Source organism: Pieris brassicae, chromosome 3 (assembly GCF_905147105.1).
Source record: "Pieris brassicae chromosome 3, ilPieBrab1.1, whole genome shotgun sequence".
Classification (NCBI taxonomy): Eukaryota; Metazoa; Arthropoda; class Insecta; order Lepidoptera; family Pieridae; genus Pieris; species Pieris brassicae.
In genome coordinates this window covers 944,718-971,272 of record NC_059667.1, presented here as the reverse complement: position 1 = coordinate 971,272, position 26,555 = coordinate 944,718, and the positions used below count along the sequence as shown (strand labels likewise).

The 26,555-nt window shown below is 37.1% G+C and overlaps 1 protein-coding gene across 14 annotated transcripts in view; it reads right to left on the bottom strand.

Moving 5' to 3' along the window:
• The window catches only part of LOC123706868 (voltage-dependent L-type calcium channel subunit beta-2), a 149,828-nt gene extending 143,214 nt beyond the window's left edge, over nt 1-6,614 (bottom strand). For 4 of the 14 annotated variants that reach the window (XR_006753440.1, XR_006753441.1, XM_045656435.1 and 1 more), the window contains exons 1-2: nt 6,472-6,525; nt 70-172 (exon numbers count right to left, since the gene is read on the bottom strand). Coding sequence is in view for 11 of the 14 variants with exons in the window: in XM_045656435.1 (XP_045512391.1) it covers nt 70-138 (69 nt within the window). In the remaining 3 variants the exon portion in view is untranslated. Of the gene's footprint in view, nt 1-69; nt 173-6,471 lie in introns of all 14 variants that reach the window. The other 10 variants (XM_045656420.1, XM_045656428.1, XM_045656418.1 and 7 more) reach the window with 7 other exon arrangements.
• Between the last annotated feature and the right edge of the window lie 19,941 nt (nt 6,615-26,555).

The following is a 26,555-nucleotide window of genomic DNA, read 5'->3' as shown; positions in this document are numbered from 1 at the left end:
GTTAAACAATCCTATTTAATAACTTTTTAGTATATAATCATATAAATATAATATAAATCTATAAGTTACCTGTGGGTGAGGATGCGAGCGGTGTAGGCGCGGCGCGTCGCGAGGCTCGTGCGCGCGCGCACCGCTCATGCTACGCGACGCATGCCCGAGCCGCGATTACGCGCTGAAAATTTATATCCTCTTTACTATAATTATTAATAATATATTAAGGAAAGCAAATATTTATATCTAGGGAAGATGGAAGGGGTCAAGGAGTTCCAAATCTAAAGCCCATATCGTGCAGGGCCGCACCTAGGTATGTCAACAACGAAGTTGTTTGAAAGAGGAAGAAAGAATTGGGCTGTGTAGTTCCAAGGAACATCCTCCGGAGGGCAATCTATAGGAGACTGAAAGGTATGCATCTTAACGGTGATGGTCAAGACTTAACGGTTGAGATTCAGTTTGCCCAAATACTGAAATCGCATTGGGCTGGCCATGTTGTGGCCAACGAGTTACCCAATGTAAAGGACCTCCAGGCAAGAAGCGGAAACCGGGGTTTCTGTTAATTCATAAATAAATAATATATATATTATATAGAGCAGTGTTGGCCTAGTGGATTCAGCGTGCGACTCTCATCCCTGAGGTCGTAGGTTCGATCCCTGGCTGAACGGTGAAGGAAAACATCGCGAGGGAATCGGCTTGCCTTAGACCCTAAAAGTCGACGGTGTGTGTCAGGCACAGAAGACTGATCTAGGTGATCTAGGTGATGCCTAATCAATTCACAAACGATCATGAAACAAATACAGAAATCTGAGGCCCAGACCTAAAAGGTTGTAGCGCCATTGATTTATTTTTATATTTATTACTAACATAATCTAAGCTAACCTACTAACAAAAATCAATATTTTTGGTTACTGTAATATAGCAACTACCAACTATTGTAAAACAGGAAATAAAATTTCATTCCGGCAACGTGCTGTTCGCAATGCACTATCTTCCTTAGACATTCATATGTCGAGCGGGCCAGATGGTATCCCTCCAATTGTGCTGCGTACTTGTGATCCTGAGTTGGCTCCGGTCCTGACGCGCCTATTCCGGTACCTGTACTCGCTCGGCACTGTCCCGAAGTGCTGGAAGACCGCTTCGATACATCCGATCCCTAAAAAAGGCGATCGCTCTGATCCGTCCAACTATCGTCCAATAGCTATAACCTCCTTGTTCTCCAAAATAATGGAATCCATTATTAATGGCCAGCTCTTGAGGTATCTAGAGGGCCACCAGCTGATTAGCGATTATCAGTACGGCTTTCGTCGTGGTCGTTCGGCTGGTGACCTTCTAGTATACCTTACACATAGATGGGCAGAGGCAATTAAGTCCAAGGGGGAGGCGCTAGCGGTTAGTTTGGACACAGCGAAAGCCTTCGATCGGGTGTGGCACAAAGCACTGCTCTCGAAGCTTCCAGCGTACGGGCTTCCCGAGAAATTATGCGACTGGATCTCCAGCTTTCTGGCCGATCGGAGCATCAAGGTCATCGTCGACGGAGCATGTTCCGACCTTAAACCCGTGAATGCTGGGGTCCCACAAGGCTGTGTTCTATCCCCGACCCTGTTTCTTTTGCATATCAATGACATGTTGCAACTTAACAACATTCATTGCTATGTGGATGACAGCACTGGGGATACTCTTTACACTGGCCGGGCAGGTATTTCTCGGGCAGTTGTCGATGAGTACCGGAACAAACATGTGTCTGAAGTCGAAACTCTACTACGTGGAGTCTCGGACTGGGGTAGACTAAACCTAGTCCAATTTAACCCCAAGAAGACACAAGTTTGCGCGTTTTCCGCGAAAAAAATACCCTTTGTCGCTACTCCTCTTTTCGAAAACACTCTTCTTGAAGCCACAGCCAGCATCGGAATACTTGGCATTGACATATCGAACGACGTTCAGTTTCGCGGTCATTTGGAGGGAAAGGCTAAATTAGCCTCCAAAAAGCTTGGTGTGCTCAGCAAGGCGAGACGGTACTTCACTCCGGGCCACCGCTTGCTACTCTATAAAGCGCAAATACGGCCCCACATGGAATACTGTTCTCACCTCTGTGCGGGGGCTCCCCAGTACCAGCTCCTTCCACTTGACCGTATCCAACGAACAGCGGTTCGAATCGTCGATGACCAATCCCTCTCCGAGCGGCTCGATCCTTTGGCGTTGCGTAGAGATGTGGGGTCACTCTGCATCTTCTACCGCATTTACCATGGAGAGTGTTCAGAGGAGTTGTTCGGATTAATACCTGCAGCTGAGTTTCATCATCGGACGTCGAGGCAGAATACAAAAATACCACCTGTATCACCTCGACGTCCGCCGTTCCACGACTGAGCGTTTTTCAAGGCAATTTTTGCCGCGCACCACCGCTATGTGGAACCAGCCACACACTGAGGTATTTCCGAACCAATTCGACTTAGGGTCCTTCAAGAAAAGAGCGTACAAATTCTTAAAAGGCCGGCAACGCACTCGCGAGCCCTCTGGCATTGAGAGTGTCCATGGGCGGCGGTATCACTTAACATCAGGTGAGCCTCCTGCCCGTTTGCCCCCCTATTTTATAAAAAAAAATTGCTTATCATATTATTATTGCGATTGTGTTAAGTGAGTAAAGCACCAGCTCTACGTTCACCGGTACTATCTACCAGGCGCCATCTTAAATCTTTTGGCGCCTGTGCACTTGAACCCAACGGCAAGAGTACACCAAAGGGAACATAACCAAGGAGGGAAGACTCAAAAGCTGTTTATTATTTTCCACCTACTCTGCGGCCTACAGATTAAACTAATTTAAGATGCGTAACTTATTCTCAATATTTTAACATATAATTTAAATATAGCTACTTTCCGATAAGACTTCGTTGATCGGAATTTACATATATATGTTGTATAGATAAAGGCAATGTGCAAATGTGACATTTAGTCACATATCACTTTCACGTTAACCATAGAGGCTAATACCAACTTTCACGCAACGATAGCCACTCTATGGCATTAAAAATAATTTATAAATATTTCACAAAATGATTAGACATAGAGCAGAGGTTAATTTCAAATTATATGCGAGAAATGGGTATTTTTGAAATGTCTAGTTTTGACATTGGTGGACTACCCACTACTGCACTTGAAGTGCTTGTGATGGTAATGGCAGTTGTATCACTATTCTTATAGGTAAATGAGCCTACGGGACGCCCAAAAAGGGTAGTCTCCGCTGCCAATGGATACAGAGTGGGTTCGTTGCCGGCTATTGAGGGTGGAATATACTGTCTCTAAACAATTGGAAGTCGTATGTCCCAGGGAAAACAGTCGATTCCACAGTTCGCTAGTTCGCAAAAGAACGTGTCTTTTCAAGCGAAAGTTAAAGACTTCTAGTCATCAAGGTGATGCTGAGGAAACTGTAAATTATTACGGCTCGTGCGGTGTTAAAATGAGGCAGAGGTCAACCCAAAGAACTCTGCAGAACACTCTCCATATAACACTTTGTAGAATACGTATAGAGACGCATTGTCTCCGTGTAGAGAAAGATAATCAAACTGCTCAGGAATACTTTGAAGATCGAGTCGACGAATGTATTAATCTTTATTATACACATTTTTCTTATAAGTGCTTATATTTATGTTTATATCCTATGTCCATTGCGAGAATTTCATAAGGGTATATTAGTTGTAGCCCTAATCAACTTAATATCAATACATCTAAGGCAAAAAAAATTGTAGACTTTTAAAATAAACTTACTCATGTGTTAAGTTAAACAACGAATTAACCAATGTAACTGTAACACAATATTTGAAAGTTGCTTATCGATGTTCGAGTCAACGGCAACTTACGCCAGGTCATATTATTTACAAGAATTTTATTAATTCAAACAATTAAATTATTGACAGCTACACAAGTTACCATAACATGAATAACTTTAATAACGAGGTGTTTGGAATATTAATATTCAATTTTTATTAATTATCGATACTTTATAAACGTTGGATTAAATTGTAAGATTTTTTTAAACTGCTTAACACATAATGCGAGCTTCTGAAATGTTAAAATAAATCAGTGGCGCTATAACCTTTTTTAGGTCTGTCCCTCAGGTTTTTGTATCTCTTTCATGATCATTTGGCTGTCTAATAGTCAAGTAGGAGATCCTCACACGCCATCGACTTTTATGGGTCTGAAACAAGCCGGTTTCGTCACGAGGTTTTCACCGTTCGAGTAAATGTTAGATGCAAACGTTAAAAGAAAATCTACTGGTGCACATACGGGGATCGAACCTTCGACCTCAGGGAGAAGAGTCGCATGCTGAAGCCACTAGGCCAACACTTCTGGACTGATAATGAAGTGATTTTAAAATTATAAACCTCCAGAAATAAATATAAATATGTTTATTCATTATAACAATGTATTCAATCGTGTAAGATTTGGGAACTCTTTTAAGAAAAAAATGCCTTCCAAGCTCTTCTATAATAAGCTTAATAGTTAATTCCATAGCAAAATTCCAACAGTCACAGAGGAGAGCTTTTTTAAAATTACATTTAGGAGATAAAAATACAAATGTTTTATTGAACCAAGAATGAAATACAACGTGATGATATTGAAACAAGGAACGTCAATAACTGACAGAGGACTAAGAGTAGAATCCCATCTGAATTTCCGGGATCACGTGGAAATTTGTGCTTCGAAGGGCACAACAGTGTTGCTACAAATAATTATTATGCAGCAGAAACAGGGTCGGGGATATGATACAGACTTGTCCAGCGTTCATGGGGTTAAGGTATGAACATGCTCCGTTGATGACGACCTTGATATTTCGATTGGACAGACATCTGGAGATCCAGACGCATAATTTCTCGGGGACCTGAGACCCGAGGCTGGAAGCTTCGAGAGCAGTGCTCTGTGCTACTGCCACTCGATCGAAGGCTTTCGCTATGTCCAGCCACCACCACAACTTACCGCCAGCGCCTCCCCTTTGGACTTAATTGCTTCTACCCACCCACCACTTACCTATGTATAAGGTATACAAGGAGGTTACCAGCAGAGAGGCCACAGAGAAAGCAGTACTGATAATCGCTAATCAGCTGGTGACCCTCTAGATACCTCAGGAGCTAGCTATCAATTATTTTGGAGAGAGCCAACTTAGGAGCAGAAGTACGCAGCACAATTGTGGGAATGCCATCAGGCTCACGAATGTTCAAGGAAGATAGTACCTTGCGGACCGCACGTATTATAATTGAAATATAATTTGATTGCCAGAATATAATTTCCGGCATCAATGAATCACACCACGAAATGGTCGGTGTTGAGACATACCTTGGTCATCCAGAGTCGAGTTGAACGAGTTGACTTTTCCTTAGCAATTTCCCGTTTGATTGACCTGGAGGCTAAGTTTGCCGATAGTCACATCACATAATGTCCCCACTACTGCCCAGGCTTTCAAGCATTGACGCTTACGGCGTAAAGCCGCCTTGCATGAACGCCTAAAGGCTGGGAATTGCCACCGACCGGCGCCGCAGAGAATGGAACAAAAAGTTCCATACCCCACAGGGCCACCTCGGCCAGAGTCAGCGACGCAATGCAAATGAGTCTTGGCAGAAAGTCCAAAAAAGAGGGTTTATGACCATCCACATCTGGTATTCGCGTAATCACAGGGACCAAGGTGTCAAGTCCTATACTAAAGCAAAGTCGCAAAAGTTCCCGTGTGTTCTGTGGTTTCAGAGGCAAGCCAATCTCTTGGCTTATATAATAAATAAAATAACTATATACATATTTTTTCTATTATATTCGAGATCTCCGTACGCATTGGACCAATGTTACGTGAACCCTACCGCGCCGTTTATTCAGTTGAAACTCTACAGCTTTTTACATGATGCAGGGGTCTTGTAAGAATGGATTGGTTTGCTGCATCTGTGCTTGTATATAGGTCAAGGTCAAGCTTCTCATTAAAAAATACTAAAGTATTCATTAAAAAATAACAAAATTCATTATTATATATTTAGATACTATGTAATCGACAGAACATGTTTTTAGAAATAGCTGAAGAAATTTTATTTTAAAGGCCGTCAACGCACTTGCGATATGGAATTGATTGTCCATCGGCGGCGGTATCAATAAATATCAGATGAGCCTGCTGCCTGTTTACAATTTATCTATAACATTATTAATAATCGTGAAAACTTTAAAAAAATATATAAACAATTCTTTTATAAATATCAATAAACCTGATGTACAAAAAAATTGACATGCGCACTAGATACATAACTAAATAAAATAATAATATTATTAAATATAATTTTGTGTTAAGCGTGAACAACAACAAAGATTTTAACAATATGACATGTTTGACCTAATTAAACTAAACTCCAGAGAAATGTTGCATTGCACCAAAGACAACGATTTGTCTCATTATTAAACGAAAACATTTTAAACCCACTTTCATGCTTATCAAGGTGAACGATTACTTACGTCTCTGAGTTATACATTAAACAGAAAATACTCACACAAAACACACAATGTTGTCACAAACAAAAATAACTCACGACACCGCAGTACACTGCAATATATGCACTTTTTTTACTAAATTCCATCCGGACCTGCAGTTTCAGGCTCCATTTGACAGTTGTCATGTGCTGCCAATCGGCCATTTTCGTAAAGCTTCGGGAGCTTCCGTTTCCACTCGCGAATGTATTGATTGTAGAGGTCGGCGCCGTGACGCCGGTCACCCATGGCGCCCCCTAGCGGTGTTAATAAGAGTCTACGGAGTCTATTATTTAGCCAAGTCTTCGCAAAATTAATGGACATTTTATTGATTTATAGCGAGAGACTTAATGATTGATTAGAGTTTTTCCTTTTTGGAATTTTTTATGTGCTTGCGTTCCGTTTCCGAGATAATTTCCACGAATTATCGCGATGCATATCAATCAGCTCTGCAGGATGACGATAATATGGTTACAAATAATTTTCAATATTAAGCAATAAAATACTTTTTTTTTTGTAAAATAGGTGGCAAACGGTCAGGAGGCTCATCTGATGTTGAGTGATACCGCCGCTCGATCTTATCCTTGAGGTCGTAGGTACGAACCCTGGCGGAACCAATGGACTTTCTTTCTATATGCGCATTTAACATTCGCTCGAACGGTGAATGAAAACATCGTGAGGAAACCGGCTTGCCTTAGACTTAAAAAGTTGACGGCGTGTACTATTAGAATGAAACAGATACGGAAATCTAAGGCCCAAACCTAAAAAGATTGCAGGCCCAATGACCAATTCGACTTAGGGTCCTTCAAGAAAAAAGCTTACAATTTCTTAAAAGGCCGGCAACGCACTCGCGAGCCCTCTGGTATTGAGAGTGTCCCTTAACATCAGGTGAGCCTCCTGCCCGTTTGTCGCCTGTTTTATAAAAAATATACATTTTAACATAGCTAAGAATTATTTTATATAGGTTACATACAATGTTAAAAACAGCTGGTTCCAAGTGAATTCAAGTAGCCCAATCTAGAGTGGATTGGCTATCTTTGGAGAATTTTTCGCCTTCACATACAGAAGAGTTCTAACTGAATGAAGAATAATAGTTTAATTGTATAGGAAAAACTAACACAAGTAAATTTAGGACACAAACTAGGACACTTAATTACTAACAAAACTAATAATTGTATGTAAGTAAACTAACTTAATATAACTTCTTGTTTTATAAGCTGCAAGGCTTTTTTATTTTTATTTATTAGCTGATTTAACCTATTATTTGGGTTAAGTTGTGGAATTTCATTTAGATTTTCATGTATGTTTCTAAATTCGATTATTTAATGTAGATAAAACACTTTATTTGATGATTTTACTTGTTACAGTCATTCGTTTTAGAGATTCGATGCTCGGCCAAAAAAATTCTTAAAAATATGAATGAGACATGTAAACACCAGTCCCAGTTCAGGGTCTAGCAATTGGCCTATCTATACATAATCCTACAGATTAAATACGCGTAAATAAACTGTGATTAGAAAAGGCATGATGTTATCTGTGGCGTGTTATTGATGAGTGGCTACGTCACTACGCCAGGGTAGATAGAGTGCACTTGTTTTTCACTGTCTGCGCGGCTAATTGTGCCATTTTTCATTCGGACGAAGGGTCCGACGAGGGCTGAAGTACGTGTGCTTAGTTTGCCACTAATTTTAATACTTAATGTGTATAATAATTTCGTATAAACGCAAATGTATGTAAGAAAAATTATTTATAAGAAGAAATAAGTGTCCCTTATTACAAACAAGATTCATATAAGACCTTATGTATGTGAATGTGTGTAAAGGGATGCGTGAAATACACTGTGTATTTGAGAGTGTGGCTGAGAGTTGTTTTTAATTGTTGTAAAGAATTTAGGATTTATAATGATTTGTAAATCTCTCTTAAATATTTTAACAATAAAATATACAGTATTTACAATTTTCGTATCCTACATAGTAATAATAATAAATAAAAATGAATATATATAAAATTAAAAAAATTAAACAGTTTGGTCCCTGTGGCAGCGTACCTTTAACGCTAACAGTATTTGCTCGCTGTATTACAATACTTATTCGTTGAGCGAGGACAGCACTAGCTCTGGGGTCACAGTTCACAATAAATATCATATACTTTAGAACAATAGATATTTGTATGGTATACTTTAATAAATAAAAAAACATCACATACTTTTAAATAAAGTATACATGTCTGTACGACTCCCTAGGGCGGGCGGGCGTCCATCAAATCGGCGTTACGCAAAAATCACATCCGAATCTTCAAGCAAGGATATTGTGATTGCGTGATTTCCAAAAAAAAAAAAAAAATTAAACTTGAAGGCAGATAAGTTCATCTGTACGGTTCTGTTTATGGCCCGAAGGTCTTCCTTCAATGTTCATCGTATCGTCATCGTGTAATAGCACTACCTTTCGTGCAAAGTCGGAGTAGGAACGCATACTCTGTCTTTCAATACTGATCGATAATGTGTAGTACACAAAAAAGTCATATATTTCTATCATAATATAAACAGAACAAGAAAAATCTAGTGGCGCTACAACCTTTTAGGTCTGGGCCTCAGATTTCTGTATCTGTTTCATGATCATTTCTAATAGGTGATCAGCCTTTTGTGCTTGACACGCCGTCGACTTTTTTGGGTTTAAGGCAAGCCGGTTTCCTCACGATGTTTTCCTTCACCGTTCGAGCTAATGTTAAATGCGCACATAGACAGAAAGTCCATTGGTGCACAGCCGGAGATCGAAACTATGACCTCAGGTATGAGAGTCACACGCTGAATCCTAGGCCAACTACAACAACAACTTGGCCAACACTACTCTCATAATATTCAAACCTAAATCTACCAGCTCTATACAGGCTCCCGCATTACACTGAATATTATTTCTCTCGGAATCAAATTCATGTCAATAGACAAGACCGGATTACCTAACATGACATTAAGGTGTCGCAGAAATTCAATATAAAATCGATTCTAATTTAAATGTTATTGTGAGTTAATAACCTGTCTGCCTGTCTGTCTACCTTTCGCGGAAGTCGAGTGATTTTTTCTCATCCCATTAATATTGAAATTTCGTAACATTCATTAACGGTCTGCGTAACGTAAAATTTTTAAACATTAATGTTTCACTTGACGTACTTCACTAGGTAGGACAGAGGGCGTCCACAGTGAGTATCCATCGCGTTCGGTCTTGAGCCTCGTATTTCACCTCGCTCCAAGTCTTTCCGGCTCTCTTTGCCTCATCTTCAAGTGTACGGCGACAGGATTGCCTGGACGGCCACGCTTCCACTGACCTTGCAGGTTCCTATCAAGCGCCTGCTTGGGAATATGATTGGGATCTCTTCGGAGTGTATGGCCTATGCATTTCCATTTGCTGCTGGCTAATCAGGGTCTCTGTCTGTCGGGCCAGTAGATTCCCAGAATACGTCGAAGACAGAGGTTGACGAAGACTTGGAGTCGGTGCGAGATGTCTCTGGTGAGACAGAGACCAACACAGACATTGGATCCGAATATTGAAATTCAACTCCCAAGATCAGGGAAATCACAGGGAATATCTTTGGTCCTATGTGTGGAATATTTATACCTATATATAACAGAATTGACCTTTAGGGGAAGGGTTATCAGGGACAGAGAATAAATTAAAAATGAAAATATTGAGTTCCGACAGTCGAACACAACGCCCCAGACACTTCACGTCCCACCATCGCAAAATCTTTACATAACCGCTAAATAATAATAATTTATTTCAAGAATGTGGTACAAAAATGTGTAAGCTGGTACAATAGTAAATTGGCATACTCTGCCACACACAATGGCGCACAAATTTGTCTTTAAAGGAGTTTTACATTTTTAGTCATGAATTATATTATTTTATATTATATTATTTGTATCGTACATATATCATACGTTATTAAATTTATATCAACTACAGTGTCTCACGCAAATATTCATTTATTGAATAATACATTTTTTCCAAAAGCGATACACTAAGTCGATTTTTAAAGACTCTAGTCGGAAGATCTTGTAATTCTTTTGGTAAATTAAACCATAATCGCTATGCAAAAGGTGTTTTTCATAAACAGTTCCAGATTGATTTTTGGCACAGCCAATTTCTCCCCGTGTCTACTTCTAACTTCGACTTAAAAATATGTATGTTTCTGTGCACGAATAAGGACATATCTAAAATATAAATACAGGGAAGACATATAATTTTGAGCTTCTAAAATAACGGTACGCAACTATCAAGACAGTTTGCTCCAAAAATTGCTTTAATACGTTTCTTTTGAGTCTACTCTATTTACTTCGACTGAATTTCCCCAAACTATAATTCCATATCTAAGTATAGATTACCTACAAGTTTTCTGTTTCTGTTCTATTCTTTCGTTTCCGTTTCCGTTCTAAATAGAAGCATTAGGAGGAATGGAAACAAAAGCTATCGATAGAGATATTTGGATACAGCTGATGGTCTTTACCCGTGAAGCGGTTCTGATCAATAGTACTGAACAAAGTAAGGATATTAGGATAACAAGAAAAAAAGTATATAACAAATCTTAACTGTACATTTGTAAAGATTGGAACGTGTTTATTTATTGTTATCAAGTGCCTATTACATTTCATATAATTAATATTACTTCTTAACTCTAGAATTTTTATAGGATTTAGAAAATCAGTGTTATTTATTTTACAGTATAACGTAACGTTCAACAATTTATGTTACATAAAATTCCTAAAGTGAATCTCCATATTTGCAACATTAAAACTGATTTAAGTCTATGTTTAAAAATCGAACGTTAGAAAACAAATTTAAAGTCAGCATAACACGAAATTAAACATTTGAAACTGGTTCCAATGATTTATTTTATGGGACTCTATGGACAATCGTCTATGACCTTTACGCAGTTTATTAACATCTGTGATTACGTTCTAATCTCTCGCTATCAAATGCAATAACTTATAGATTTTTAATTTGTTCAACATTAAATTAATATAATGGAGTCCTGGGCCATGGGATTCAAGTGCAACTTGTGTGCATGATTTATGATGGTGTCAGGATAGCTTGTGCTTTCCTCGCTCAACGAACAAGTAACGCAATACAGCAAGGAAATGCTGCCAGCATTACAGTTTCACCGCCACAGGGACTAAACTCTTTAAATTTGTTTAAATTTTATTAAAAACAATGCAAATAAATCAGTCGCACTACAACCTTTTTTATGTCTGGACCTCAGATTTCTGTATCTGTTTTATGATCTTTTGTGAATCGAATAGGCAAGTAGATGATCAGCCTCCTGTATCTGACGGCAACGACTTTTTGGATCTAAGGTAAGCCGACTTCCTCAGGATGTTTTCCTTCACCGTTCGAGCAAATTTTAAATGCGCACATAGACAGAGAGTCCATTGGTCCATAGCCGAGCATCGAACCAAAGACCTCAGGGATGAGAGTCGCACGCTGAAGACACTAGGCCAACACTGCTCTTTAAATTTGATTTTTTATTATTATTATTACTATGCAGGTTAAGATAAAATATATTCTATAGAGACTCATCGTTATTTATTCAAATTTAATATGAAGATGATCTTCAAAGTGTCATCAATACCTGATTTTAAAAACTTTCCACCAATTTACGGCATTTGTGAACATAGGCCTGTTATAAATACATTAATTAGTCTAGTTTGAAATAATATGCAAAAGGAATTTGTATTTTTAAGTCAAAAGACGGATATAATTTTAATTAAATTCATAAGGTCGACGTTCCGTTACACTTAATTGATATATAAATAAATAAGGCATTAGTTATGTTTTCGAAATTTTTTTTATATAGAAACTTCGACGGCGTGTGTCAGGCACAGGATGCTGACCACACACTTGCCTATTAGACTGCTTATGAAAGGTTGTAGCGCCACTGGTTTGACTTTTTGTATTATTATTATTTCTGTTAGATTAGATAATTTCCTGACAATGATACTTCGTACTGTAAAAACCAAATGGGAAAAAAACCCATCTTATTTTGAATGACACCATGGACACTATTCAAGAGGGCTCGCAAGTGTCCTGCTTTGGTACGCTTTCTTGAGTTAATTCAAACTGGTAAGGTAATACTTCAGTGGGCAGCTGGTTCCACTAGTGGTGTTGCGCCTGAATCCGCCTTAAAAAACGCTCAGTTGTCATCGGCAGTTGAGCTGGTGGTATTTCGTCTTTCGAGGTTAGTTATAGATTGAATTAAAACATAATTACACAGTTTCTTTGTACAAATACAAATGTACATGTACTAACGTTTATTTATTTATTTATCAGTACAGCTACTTATCATACAATATCTAAACATTTATATTATACACAAAAGCCAAAAACGGAATACACATTCAAACAAAAACAAAACACAGTTAACAATAATTATCACCTACTTATACAAAATATATATTTTAAGTTGCATTGATCATTACAATATCCTTAATATAAAATAAATAAAGTTATATTTAATAAAGGAACCAGTCTTTATATAATTATTAATCATGTTTAGTTATATTAATATATATCTATTTGCTGGTAATTTGTGTTATAATGTTTAACCATTTATTACATTTCGTACTCTCAATAAATCACACGAGGAAAGTTCATTAGAATAATATCGTTCGTCAATTAAGACCGTACCCAACCACTTAGTAAATAAAACAAATCGGAGGGTTGTCACACACGACATTTTATTGTAATCTAAATATTGCCAACATACAAATAAACATTTAGAACTTTCTCAACCTATAATAATCGACAATTAATATACAGTATAAAACAATTTTATTATAAATAAAGACAGAAAAGCTTAAGCGTATATATAAGTAGAATTCTTTAATCAGTCTGAATTTTAAAAAAATCTGACTGGTCGTCTTAATGAGCTTCCCCTAATTCCGTCACTTTTATATTAATACAATAAAACAGTGTTATCGTAAGTGTGTGTTGAACTGATTGAGTTTCAAAAATATGACATTTGAAAATAATTTATCCGTTCTATGAATCATAATTTTAAGCAGTGGTCACGGCTCTAAAATCCTATAAACCAGCGTTATTAAATAGATTTTTTTTATCTCGACACGCTGTGCTCAGCCAGGATGGTTTAATGAAATAGTATGCCACGTAGGCAACGCGCCCACTAAAATGGATGTTCATGGGCTGCGATTATGCCCCATTAAGTCCCGTAGGCTAGTAATAAAAAAAAATGGTTTTGTCTTAGTTAATTCAAATCCACTATTATTTTCAATTCTGGTTAAACATTGTTAAAAAAAAGTATTTTTTTATTTCAAAACTAAAAATTAAAGATATCTCACAAGTTTCAACCCTAATTCTCTAGATGTCGTGATACAAACGCATTGCTTGAAGACAACGTAGGTGCGGCAACGGCCTATTGACCGCAACTCGTAAACACTATCTCAGCAACCTTTACGAAAACCCATCTATACACGACATTCAATACCTTCTTAGTTCCTAATCGAATATTGCAACAACCATATCACTACGCAATGTACTTTAAACTAAAGTTTACAATACTCCAGTTGTAGAGATTGCTTTTCATTGCGGGCAGGTTACCAGATATGGCTTTGCTTCATATTCAAAGCCAGCAATGTACAGTCGACCATAAATAAAACCGATTGTCCAGTAAATAGAGTGCGTACAAATCACGTTTCGCGCGAATCAATACTTGAGAGCCCCCTTTAATGCAGGGGGATGTTAGTTGTGGGGAAGGGGGGTTATCGACCGCGCCCACCTGACCGTCACTAATCATAGCTCATCCCGACACCTAGCTTTGCCATTCGAGTGTACAGTCGAGTACTCAAACATAAATAACAAGGTTAATGATAGCGACTGTACTCTTTGATGCTTATTTGACCGAATTAACTATGTTGATAGGGACTAAGTTCACCATAGTGAATTCATTGGACTCAAAATTTAATCCGAGCCTTTTGCTTAATACCCACTGGCTATTAAATTAATCATTACATGTCCAGAGACACGTCACAATGTGTACAGAGTGATAAAAACTTAAGCAGAGTGAAAATGCTTAAGGAGTTTTAACAATATCCATAGCGCAAAATCACCTGCATCATGAGCATCCTCCACTTTCTCCGCTTTCACTCCATCACACAACAACCGAATTAGGTATTACTTAGTTAAATGTATTTAATATATACTATTGCATTTTTCCTTTTGTAAATGTTTATTAAACTGTTTGCAATAGTATGTATTCCATTTTTGGTACAATATTTTTTTTAAAGATTATGTTGCTAGCTTATGTATCGTAATCTTTGCTTGCTTTGAAATGGAGCCAATACCCGAAGAGAGAATGCATAAAGAAATAGATAGAAGAATAGCCGACACTTGGAGACGGTTCTGGTCACTGGGTGTGATGATGAAGCACAAGGAAACGCTAGGAGGAAAAAGGTCCAATGTGGATTTGAAATGCTAGAAAACGCCAAAATTTAAAAATTTTACCAGGCCTTAGTCGAAGGACAACTTATAAATAAATATATGCCATCAAAAACATGACTTTAAAAAAATTAAGTCTTGCAACGCAATACTTCTACCGTAAAAATTGAGATCCATGTAATACCAAGTCGGTGAATTCAGTCCCAAAGATATCTTCTGTCGTAAGTTACTACGTAATAAATCTGACAACATCTTATATCTAGTGACTATACCAATATTAATAATACTTGGCCATTGCATGGAAATACAATGTATTAAGAAAACACTTTTTAAACGCATTGAAGCTATGTATTATTATTACAAACTTATTATTATTTATATAATTTTAAATTTTTCCGACGTTTCGCGTGCTTTAAAGCGTGGTCACGCTGTAAAGCGGTAAATTTATAATAATAATACATAGCTTCAATCCGTTTAAAAAGTGTTTTCTTAACTTGTTAAAGCTATGTTAACAAAATACTATACTAAATACAATGTATTTTTAAATATATAATAGGGGGGCAAACGAGCCTACAGGATTCCCAAAAAAGTCATCGCAGCCCATGGACACAATGTTTTAGTGGTTGGGTTGCCGACATTTGAGGGAGGATTACACTCTAACTTTGAATAGTTGGAGGTCGTATCTCTCAGGAAAGTCCGGGAGTCGATTCAACAGTCCGCAATAGAAAATGCCTTGTGAAACGGACTATGGAAGCGTCAAGCCCCCAAGGTGATGTTGATGAAATTTTGAATTGCTACGACTGGTACGGTGTTGGAACGAGGCAAATAATTCTTCAGAACACTCACCGTAGTAAACTTTTTAGAAAACGGAATGAGACGCAATGTCTTTGCGTGGAGCGATAGAATCAATCAATCTCACATGTAATAAAATTTATATTAAGCATGTAAGTTAAACTGCATTAAAGCTAAAATATATTAATTTATTTTAGTTATAACCATGCTATTTGTTAATTATTTACCCACTTCTTGTACTTCACCCTCTGTATGTGTTTCTGTTATTGTTCCATACTAGTTGCCTGTAAGAAATCGCTTGGTAGCGATAAGGCCGCCCGTTGCCTAATAACATATGCAACCTTTTTATACGTATTTGCTTGTAAACTTCTTCTACATTTTAACGTTAACTTCTACCCATGACAACTTGCATGAACAAACAAAACGCAATCACTTTCTTGTTTAATCAGAACGGCCCAATTTTCGTAAGTTCATTTGTGATTAGAGGTAATTGCAGACATCGTAGGGTCACGCACTGTATGTAATTACTTTTACGGCCCAATAATGAGTGGCGTGCGTACTTGGTGGGGGTGGTTTAGGGATCCGTGGCCAGTCAAGTAAAGCCCCGAAATTTAATAGGGGCTTGGAAAGTCGTGGTTAAATTACTTTAGATTACCTGTGGGATGTTACCAAGTTATAACTAAGGTTCTTGTATGGTAGGTATGGTCTTCGATTCGTTTTCATTGTTGTTTCGGGTTGACACACAGAAGTTTCTGTCCCCTATAACAACGTATGGCTCTTCAAAAATGTAAAATTGTAAGAAATTTAAACCTTAATAAGTCTATCTGTAGAGGAATCTATAGAAGACGGCTGGATCAATTGGAGTAATTTTACCTCAGAGAGGAAGATTTTTATGTATAAAAATAAACTTTTTTTTAGTACCTACCCAGGTTATCAATAAATCTAATTCTTGAAACTAGTTCCTAACAATCAATATTTGGTTGTACTATAAAGGTAGGCTAAATAAAACAATCATAGTAAGGTGAAACGCAGAATAGTCAATGGTCTCTAGTACCATCGAGGCTATTCAACCTCTTGACACCACGAGCCTAAAAGCCAACAGGTTAGTGGAGCCTCATTAGGTCCGTTGTGCATAAAGTCCGGGCTAAACCAGCCTAGCTCTTTCCAGAAGCACAGATCTCTCCTGGTCTTTTCACAGACTTTACGGAGCGACCGAGCTCCGAGGATTTCTAAACGTTGGTTAGCCACAGCCACTCATTCCAGGACTACGTGGGTGACTGATTTCTCAGCGCTGAATCAGCCTCTGTCACCACGGGCCTAGTGAGAAGATTGAAAATGACAAAACCATCTAATTGAATTAGTTCAGCACGTTAGCCTGAAGTGCTAAATAGTGGTAAGTGGATGAAATAGTACACAAATTTTATTCACACTTCGTTGCAGTAAAAATAAAAGAAACACAAAGAACAATATACATTAAAATTACAGAGGATGCAACGGGCGGCCTTATTGCTAATAAGATAAGAGAAAAACTAAAAAAAATTGAAGAAGGGCAGAACCAAATGTTATGTTCTTTTAGTGCCTCGCCTTTACTGGAGGTTGATATCAGTCTCTTGAAGCGTGTCTTGTCCTGTGCCAGATGCACCTCTTCCGAAGTGGCAATACTCGTCACCCTCACTAACGTTGTGAAGTCACGATTTCTTCCTTCCACTAACACGCCGAACAGTGTCTTCCGCTGAATAGAGACTGTAACCAGACACTTCTCATGTGAATATACTGTTACGAGCTAGGGGATCGGATAGAAAATGCCGTAGATTTATTCAAGGGTTTATTTCTTGGTAAATCAATGAGGAATTTATGGGCACAAATTAACCGCAGAGATGCACTAATTACACATACAATACAATCACTAATTACTTCACTTATGCACACTTCACACAGTACTTTGTCACTTGTAATCACTTTATTCGCACTTTATCGCTTCGATGTTTCTCTCTTGTTATCGCATTTCAAACTAAAGGTGACTGGTCGCGTTTCGGCTCGCTTATATATCCCTGGGAATAATTCTAAACAATATTCGAGAACTTTCTAGGCGGGCTTGCTACTGAGTAGCGATTGCACAATTCTAGAACGTCCGCGCTCTTTGTCTCTTTCGCACGTTGCTCCGTCCTTGTCTCACACCTAGAAAGTTCGGTCTAGAATATTCCTTCATCAAAGGGGTATAACTAGGCCTGAAAACGCCTGAAAACGGGTCTCCTGAAAACTGCACCACTCGACTACACATGTTCTGAAACCGACTGAAAAAAAGTTTCAGCTTCCTGAAAACTAGGGTAACATTATGGAAATTACAATTTTCTAATATGTGATTGACCCTCTCCTGAAACGGTCAGAAATCATATTACAGCCTGCTGAAAAGTTTTCTAACTAGTGGAAAAATCTAGAAACATTGCAGTCGACCCATCTTCATAACAATACTTATAACGATAGTTCTAAATTACTTATTAGTCTTAAGTTAGGCTAGATCGTAATGTTAAATGATGTACAGAGAGAATTTATTTTAAGAAGTACGAAGTTCGCAGGGCTAGTAGGTAAAACTAAGTACTAAAAACTCCGTTATGGAAAATTGCCTTCGAATTTCAAGGTAAAAACAATGAATACGGAGCCCCATTAGATATATGCCCACGTGCGTATTGCGTGTTGCATTAGCCGACATGACTTCTATTTGCCTTTCCGCGGTGAAATTGCTCTTGGAATTGCAGGAAATATACTTTGTAGAAGGGCTTTTCCGGTGCATGTAGATTTGTTTCCTGTAGGGGAAATTGTTATTTGTGTCTAACTTACAAGCACTGAAAATAAGAAAATCAGAAATCTATATATTTAATTATATATGTACAGATTATACAACAAGATAACCTAATCAATAATTAAAAATAATAATATTTATTTATTTATCATTTCTTAAACGACGTATATACAAGAAAATGTGACATCACACATACACATAAATTAGATTAGAACATAAATAAAAAATATTAATAACTAAAACTAAATAAAAACTTAAACCTCATAAATCATCATCATACATAACGTTACTGCTAAGTTGGAAGATTATTGTAAAATATATCAATATTTTCATTTAAGTTAATAAGTAAGTTGAAAGAGCGTGCAAGCTTTTTTTCTGTAGAACAGCAGGCAAACGGGCAGGAGGCCCCCAGGTGAGCCCTGATGTTAAGTGATACCTTAACTGTACATATAATCTTTTACTTCTGGTAACTATAGATTATAAAGAAAGGATTTTTTTGTAATTACATTGTGCAATCAGGAATGTTAAGTACAATGATTAAAGAGAGTGAAGTTTAATCTAAAAATATTATTTATGCGATGTCTCACCAAATCTTCACCTCGTCAATCTTAGCAATTGTCCACCAACCACCAACTTGCCCCGGTCTACTCTCGAACGAAGATCTTTTGGGTTTTGTCATCATTATGGTCTGCAAAAGTCAATACAAAGTTATGGATGGAAATTTGGTTACGGAGAATGTGGCCATATAACAAGAGACTTTTCTGCTTAATGAACGAATGTACAAGTTATTTTTATTATATTTATTACCTATTGTTATGAAGTATTTTTATAATAATGATGCAGTGTATAAGCCGGAAGTCTTTTTTATAGAACTGGGGCGAACGGGCAAGAGACTCATCTGATGTTACGTGAAACCCCCAAGGGTATAATACCAGAGAGCTCGATAGTGCGTTGCCAGCATTTATTTTTCACACTGTTAAATTCATTTATGAATAAAGTTAAATTTAAAATCAAAAAAGGGCTTTTAAAAGTTCCTAAGTAATTTATTTGTTTACAAGGTATAAGTACAGTCGCTACGAAAAACTTCCCAGTCCCTCAATTTTTCGCGGTCCCCCTTACCACTTAACAGCCTTTTCCAGGGGGAGATGTCAACAAAAAATCAAAGGGATTTTGGGACATTACGGGGGGTAGATCCACCCCGTCACTACGAATTTCTGACCCGCCCCGGGCTATATTTAGTACCAGAAGGGGTACCCAATGATACGCATTACTACAGTAATGACATTGACAAGACAGTCCACTTTGCGTTAATTAAATGCATTTATGTATTAATACTCTTGAGTGAAGCCTGTGTTTACGCATATGTATTGAATATGTCGCAAGAGCAGTATTAGCCTAGCGGCTTCAGCGTGCGACTCTCACCCCTGAGGTCGTAGGTTCGATCCCCGGCTGTGCACCAATGGATTAACATTCTATGTGCTCATTTAACATTAGCTCGAACAGTAAAGTCGACACAAACAGTCGACGGTGTATGTCAGGCATAGAAGGCTGAATACCTACTTGCTTATTCAATTTACAAACGATCATGAAACAGATACAGAAATATGAGGCCCAGACCTAAAAAAGGCCATTGATTAATTAAATATGTCGCATATGTCTTAAAATTATAATCCTTGGTCATAAGTCATTCCAGGTATTGATGAATACCTTTATAAATTCCGTGCAGTAGTTTTTGGGTTTATTGCGAACAGGCAGGAGCGCTTCTTATTGTACGAGTATATACTGCTAAAGTTTTTAAAAAATCGACTTAATGACTTGGAAAACATGTATTATTCTAATTATGGTTATTTTCTTGAAACATAAGTAATATTAAATAATGTGATGATGTAGTGATATAATAATATAAGAATTGACTATAATTATAAGACTCAATTTACGCTTCAGAATGGCAGTACATGCGAACTTTAGAATGTACTACCATAACATTTTTGTAACATATTCTAGCAAATAATTATTTTTAAGTGGCTTTCTATTGGTTATGAAATTTTCTCTTCCCTACAAACTTTATAGTATAGAATGTCAATTATCGCAAAGTTAAAAAATATATACTGTACACGTTCTTCTCTTTGGTATGGTTACGTCGACAAAGATTCTTAGCGGACAATAACTTACATGTGACAAGGGACAAGGGAAGTTCGTAGATAAATAGTAATAACACTATCATTCAACTTCTTGACACGGGCCTAATGAGATGATTGAAAAGACCCAACCATTTGAATTAGTATGAGTGCTAAACACTGGTAAGTGAAAATATAGAAACAAAGACAACAGACTGTCTCTAATAGAGATTGTAAATAGTGTTGTCACTTTGTTGAATAATCCTTTTTACTAATAGATCCTTATGAAATTGGCGTTTTATCGTACTAGCCACTTCTTACACTTAGCCTCAAATATCTACTTTGGTTAGGAATTCCAAATTCAATTTAATACTGCTGCATTTGTCTTTCGAAAACTGTGATTCATTTCATTTTCCCGTTTTTCTTTTTTTCTTCTTTGCGTCACTCTTTAAAACGGAATACATGAAATATGGAGTTATTTACGAGTATGAGTTCAACGGTTCATAGGTAAGTACTTAATATTAGTCTTAAGCTAGACTAGATCGATGTCAAATAAATCTTTTGAAACTTATGGACGAACATGTGCTTTTTCCAACCAGTCTAACCAAGTCTAACTGTAGTAGACAATTTGTATGTTTTTTATTAAAGTTCACATCATTACAACATAATTTAACTTTCGCAGTTTATATCTCCGAACGAAAAACACAGACCTCTATTTAAAACACAATTCTAACACACTTCGCCCACACTCACAAACGTTTGTGATTGGCGTTAGATCTGGTCTAAGAACCCTTACATCATAATTCACACTTAACTTATGTATAAGACTTGTAATTCAACAGATATAGAACCTTAGTAATACATTTATAAAGAGTTGTTATACATTTATAGAGAGAAAACAATTAATTCAGAACATAAAAATATCTCACAGATATCCGAAGTTTTTCCCAATATCTAGTAATATAAATATAAAGTTTGTTACAATTTTGTATTTATAAATATAATTGCCATCAACAGTTGTTTGTTTTTTTATGTTACAGGAGGCAAACGCGCAGGAGGCTCACCTGATGTTAAGTGATACCGCCATGGACACTCGCACTGCTAGAAGGCTCGCAAGTGCGCTACCGGCATTTAAATAATTGGTACGCTCTTTTCTTGAAGGACCCTAAGTCGAATTGGTTCGGAAATACTTCAGTGGGCAGCTGGTACCACATTGAGAAGCAGAAATTACCTTAAGAAACGCTCAGTTGTGGCACGACGGACGTCAATGTGATACGTAGTATTCTGCCTCGACGTCCGATAATTAAACTCAGTATTAATCCGAACAATTCCTTTGAACATTGTTCATGGTAAATGCTTAAACTCAAAATACCAATGTTTCAATAACAATCTCATGTTTTTGCAATTCCATCACGAAGCAATGTTAATTAATTTCACAGAAATATAATAAAATAATTATGAAGTACATTAAAGGTGGGCTGAAAAAATCGTAGGCAAATAGAAAAAACACTAGTTTTTGATTTGATTATTTAATATAATATATCCAGAGATATACAAAGATTCTCAGTCATAAAATTTTGCGTAACAATTTTTGTATTACGATTTGTCTTTAGCCTTAATAGGCTTCAGTTTCGGCGATTATCTCTCCATTAGCAGCACATTGTCCAGCAAGTAAGAAGGACCTGACTCGAAGGTAAGGAGAACTAAACATCATGTTACAAACTACTAAATATTTTCAAGTCAGATTTGTCATTTACGTCTGTAAGTGAATTTAATGAAACAACGAACTAGACATTTTGAAAACGTCGCATTTCTGGCCGTTTTTCGTCGAGTCTAGTGAAAGTTTACTAATGCTAAAATAAAAGGTAGAATATAGGCAGCCGAAAAGTAAGATATATACGATCTATTTGACGATAGAACCTTCACGGAAGCCTTTCATTGTTCGGCATTTGATTCCCACAATCGCCCCCCGCGTCACCCCCACGGGGGGGATACGTGCGGTGCAAATATTATTGATGTGCATGACTAAAACAGGGGTGGAAATATATCTATAATTGGATGTGTCTGACATATTATAAATCCTATATTCGCAATATCGACGTATTTTTTTTAATCGTTGTTACTTTATGTTTTTCTGGTAGTGCAGCAAACAAGAAAGCCCGCCCGTTTCAGCCTGCTAACGTTCACTGCTGGACTCTTCCCTAAATTTCCAGTACGGCCGGTTCCCCTCCATCCAATATCCAACACCTTCCCTTTCCCAGGTCATAGTTCCACGTAATGGAAGGCCGTCCAAAGCTCCGCCGACTGGTTCACGGGCTACATTCCAGGACTATAATTCCCGGCATATACTATATCGACAATCCGCACAACAAGAAAGCTAGTCAACGGCCAATGCCTTTTTGGACCTTCAATGGAGGTTGAGGTTCGACTCTCACGATATCCCTCAAGCCAAGTAAACACTGCTCTTTTATATACATTATTTGTATTTATATATTATGAATGCAAAAGTCAATAAAAAGAAAATCTAATTTGTTAGGTGTGAAGGGCACGTCAAGACCACGGGGGTAATGAGGGTGCGTCAGGGGTCACGGGGATTTGTGACCTTTATTAGTACTACGTAGAGACAAACCAAAGTTTATTAGGAAGAATGATTCATTAAAAATACACTTTCGTAGCTAAAGAATAACTATGCTAAGCGGTCATCGCAAAGACATTTTGAGCATTTTTATTCCATATTTTGAATTGGGATTCCAGTGTCCATCCTATGCTTACTTTCAATGGCAAATGATAAATGCGGACAAAGTGCTCAGCCGTGAACCTACGACCTTAGTGATGAGCGTCTCACGCTGAAGCCACTAGGCCAGCAGTTCTCTTACTTTCCTTATGTTTTCAACATTCCCTTTCTATCACTATACTACTACCTAAAAAAAATATTGCTATAGGGGTGAACCCTATTTGATAAAAAAATGTCAAAGATAACCATTTTAACGAAAGTATTGGACACACAGATCAAAGAGTAAACATAAATTGACAGAACAATGCGAAAGAGTTGTTAAAAGAATGCAAAAAGACTGATTTAGTTTTTTATTTATTTTATTTTTACGCTCAAACATCACACTTGTCAAAATGAGGACAATCATATGTTTTTAAAAATATGTTATAGAAAGTATATACACGTGTGAAGATGAGGACGGAGGTGGGCCGCAGGAAACCCTAACCAGATACTGCATGTATCTGGTTAGGGTTTCCTGCGGCCCGCGCCACGGCACCTTCCTCGCAATCGAGTAGGCCGCAATATCGCAGCATACACCTCAACATTAAGGTATAAAAACATAGGAAATAATAACAGCAAGGTTTCTAAAACGACTCGGCGAAAGGTCTTTATTGAGTTGTTAAAAATGTCCGTTATAATCTTGTAATACAGTTTTATTGTACATCCAACGTAATCTATAAACTATGAGCACAAACGTAAGACAGGCGTGTAAAATGGAAGTTTCTAGGCTACAGTTTTATTGAATGTCGTTTGTTTTTCGCAAACAAAAATAGCCACAGCCGCGCAAGTATCAGCGCATTACGTCCATTACAATACAACTATCATTACACCACTATTGATTCCTAATCCGCACTTCCGGTTACGCAAGCACCCCCTCGACCCCCCCACTTCTCGCGCCCCCCAGATTTACGCCCCCCCTTGACGAATGATCGTATGCCTCTCTATTTTGTTACACTCAAGTGTCCGGTCGGTTTGATAAGTAAGGGAACTTTCTCGGCCCATTACTACGTATATTTTTATTATATATCTATTTCACAGAATATAACAAGCAAGTAAGTAAACATTTGACAGTGTTTGTAATGCAATGTAATGTTACAAGAGTCTTGTCAGGAGCGCGACAAATGAATAGGAAGTCAGTTAAAAAAAGCTTGACTTGAGCGATGCATTCCTAAGGTAGGTTTGATCGCCGTGCATCAATGGATCTAACAACTGCTTGTACTTTGAACTCGTCGTGAGCAAACTGACATGCTTTTGACTCAAAAAGTCGCCTATTAGAAGGAATGATCACGAAACAAATATAAATTTTAAGCCCAGACATTTCTCTCGTCTCATTTTTAGTGGGTGCGTTAACGGCCTTTGAGGGAAAAACCAAATACAATTAAACTTTAATTGTATCAGACTTTGTTTATCAAATGAATTATTTATTTATTCATACTTACTACATTAAAATAAAAACAAATAACACAAATTATTAAGGATACAACGGGCGGCCTTATCGCTAACAAGTTATCTCTACCAGGTAACCCTAGTAAGAGATAAACAAAAAAAAATATTAATAATCGCGTTGTTTAATTAAACCATCAATACGAGTAAAAAACCATTATCATTTCTTAAATAAATACAGTTACGCAATACGATTTATGATAATATGCATAAATACGACGTAAAAATCCTTCTAGACTATCTAAATTATGACGAATGTGTTATTCTGACATACTTAAAGACATGCTTTAAACGAATACATTTAATTATCACTATAAATGATATTATAATTAGCATTTTGATGTCTTAAGTGTCGTTTTTGAAACCCTCAGGTAGTCGATTAATCATTAAAATTAATAAGAGGTCTATCCACTCATTTCTGTATAGAGTTATGTTAAAAATGTTTTATGGAACTACTCAATCTCTTTCCGTCTTCTTTAAAACAACGCTCGCCCTTCCATCTTCCCTAGACGGTTAAAATGGCATCTTCTGGCGTGCCCTCCAATAGACCACATCTCACTTAACATCAAGTGGGATTGAGGCCAAACGTCTGTCCAGCACTGTATTAAAAAAAGTCATATTGACTTGACGGAACTGTTGTATAGTATTGAGTACGCAGCGCCACTAGTATACGCAAATCCAGCGCATTCCAAATAGTTTTCCTAATAACCTTGAGGAAGTGCGATAGTAAAACTCATTATTATAGTATAAATATACTTAACTAAAACTTGTGCCATCTAATTTGATCTACACCAATGGATTTTTCGTTTTAAAACATTGTTAAAACCAACAAAATATTCATCTGTAATATTATTATTAAAGACATCGTTAATTGTTGGTCATATTCGGTGAGGTCATTCTGTGACGAGATGGGGCTAAGATATGGTTACAATACCTTTATAAGCAAGGATAAAAGAGAAATCCATTAACCTCATTAGTGTTCACTTCCAGATATAGTTACCTCAGTTATTATTATACATTTATAAATTTTCCTGTAATGAAAATCGTCAAAACATTCGATCTAATATTGATTATAATGTCCTAAGTGTTGTATAAATAATAATATTATTAAAACTATTTATAGAATAAACTTCTATGATTATAGCGTATGAGCAGTGTTGGTCTAGTGGTTTCAGAGGTATAGGTTCGATCCCAGGCTGTGTCAATGAAATTTCTGGCTATGTACGCATTTAACATTTGCTCGAACGGCGAAGGAAACCGGCATTCCTTAGACCCAAAAAGTCAACCTTGTGTGTCAGGCACAGGAGGCTGATCACCTACTCGCCTATTAGATTGACAAATGATCAAGAAACAGATACAAATATCTGAGGCCCAGACCTAAAAAGGTTGTAGCGCCTGTTTTGTTTTTGTTTTTGATTAGCGTATAAAAAAACTACCAAAACCCGTATTTGACATACGGAAGTCATACTTAAAACTTTATCCAAAGAGATCAATAAACATAGATTTCTATGCATAGTTTAGAAAAACTATTTTTGTAACCAATATTTAATTTTCCTATGAATTTAAGAAAGTCAATATGAGTTCAATGCAAGTCTGTCGTCAATTGTTAAAGAATTTTATTTCATATATATTGCTTACTTTAAATAACAATTTAGAACTACTGAACAATATCTATTTTTATGTCCCAATGTTTGTATAATAAA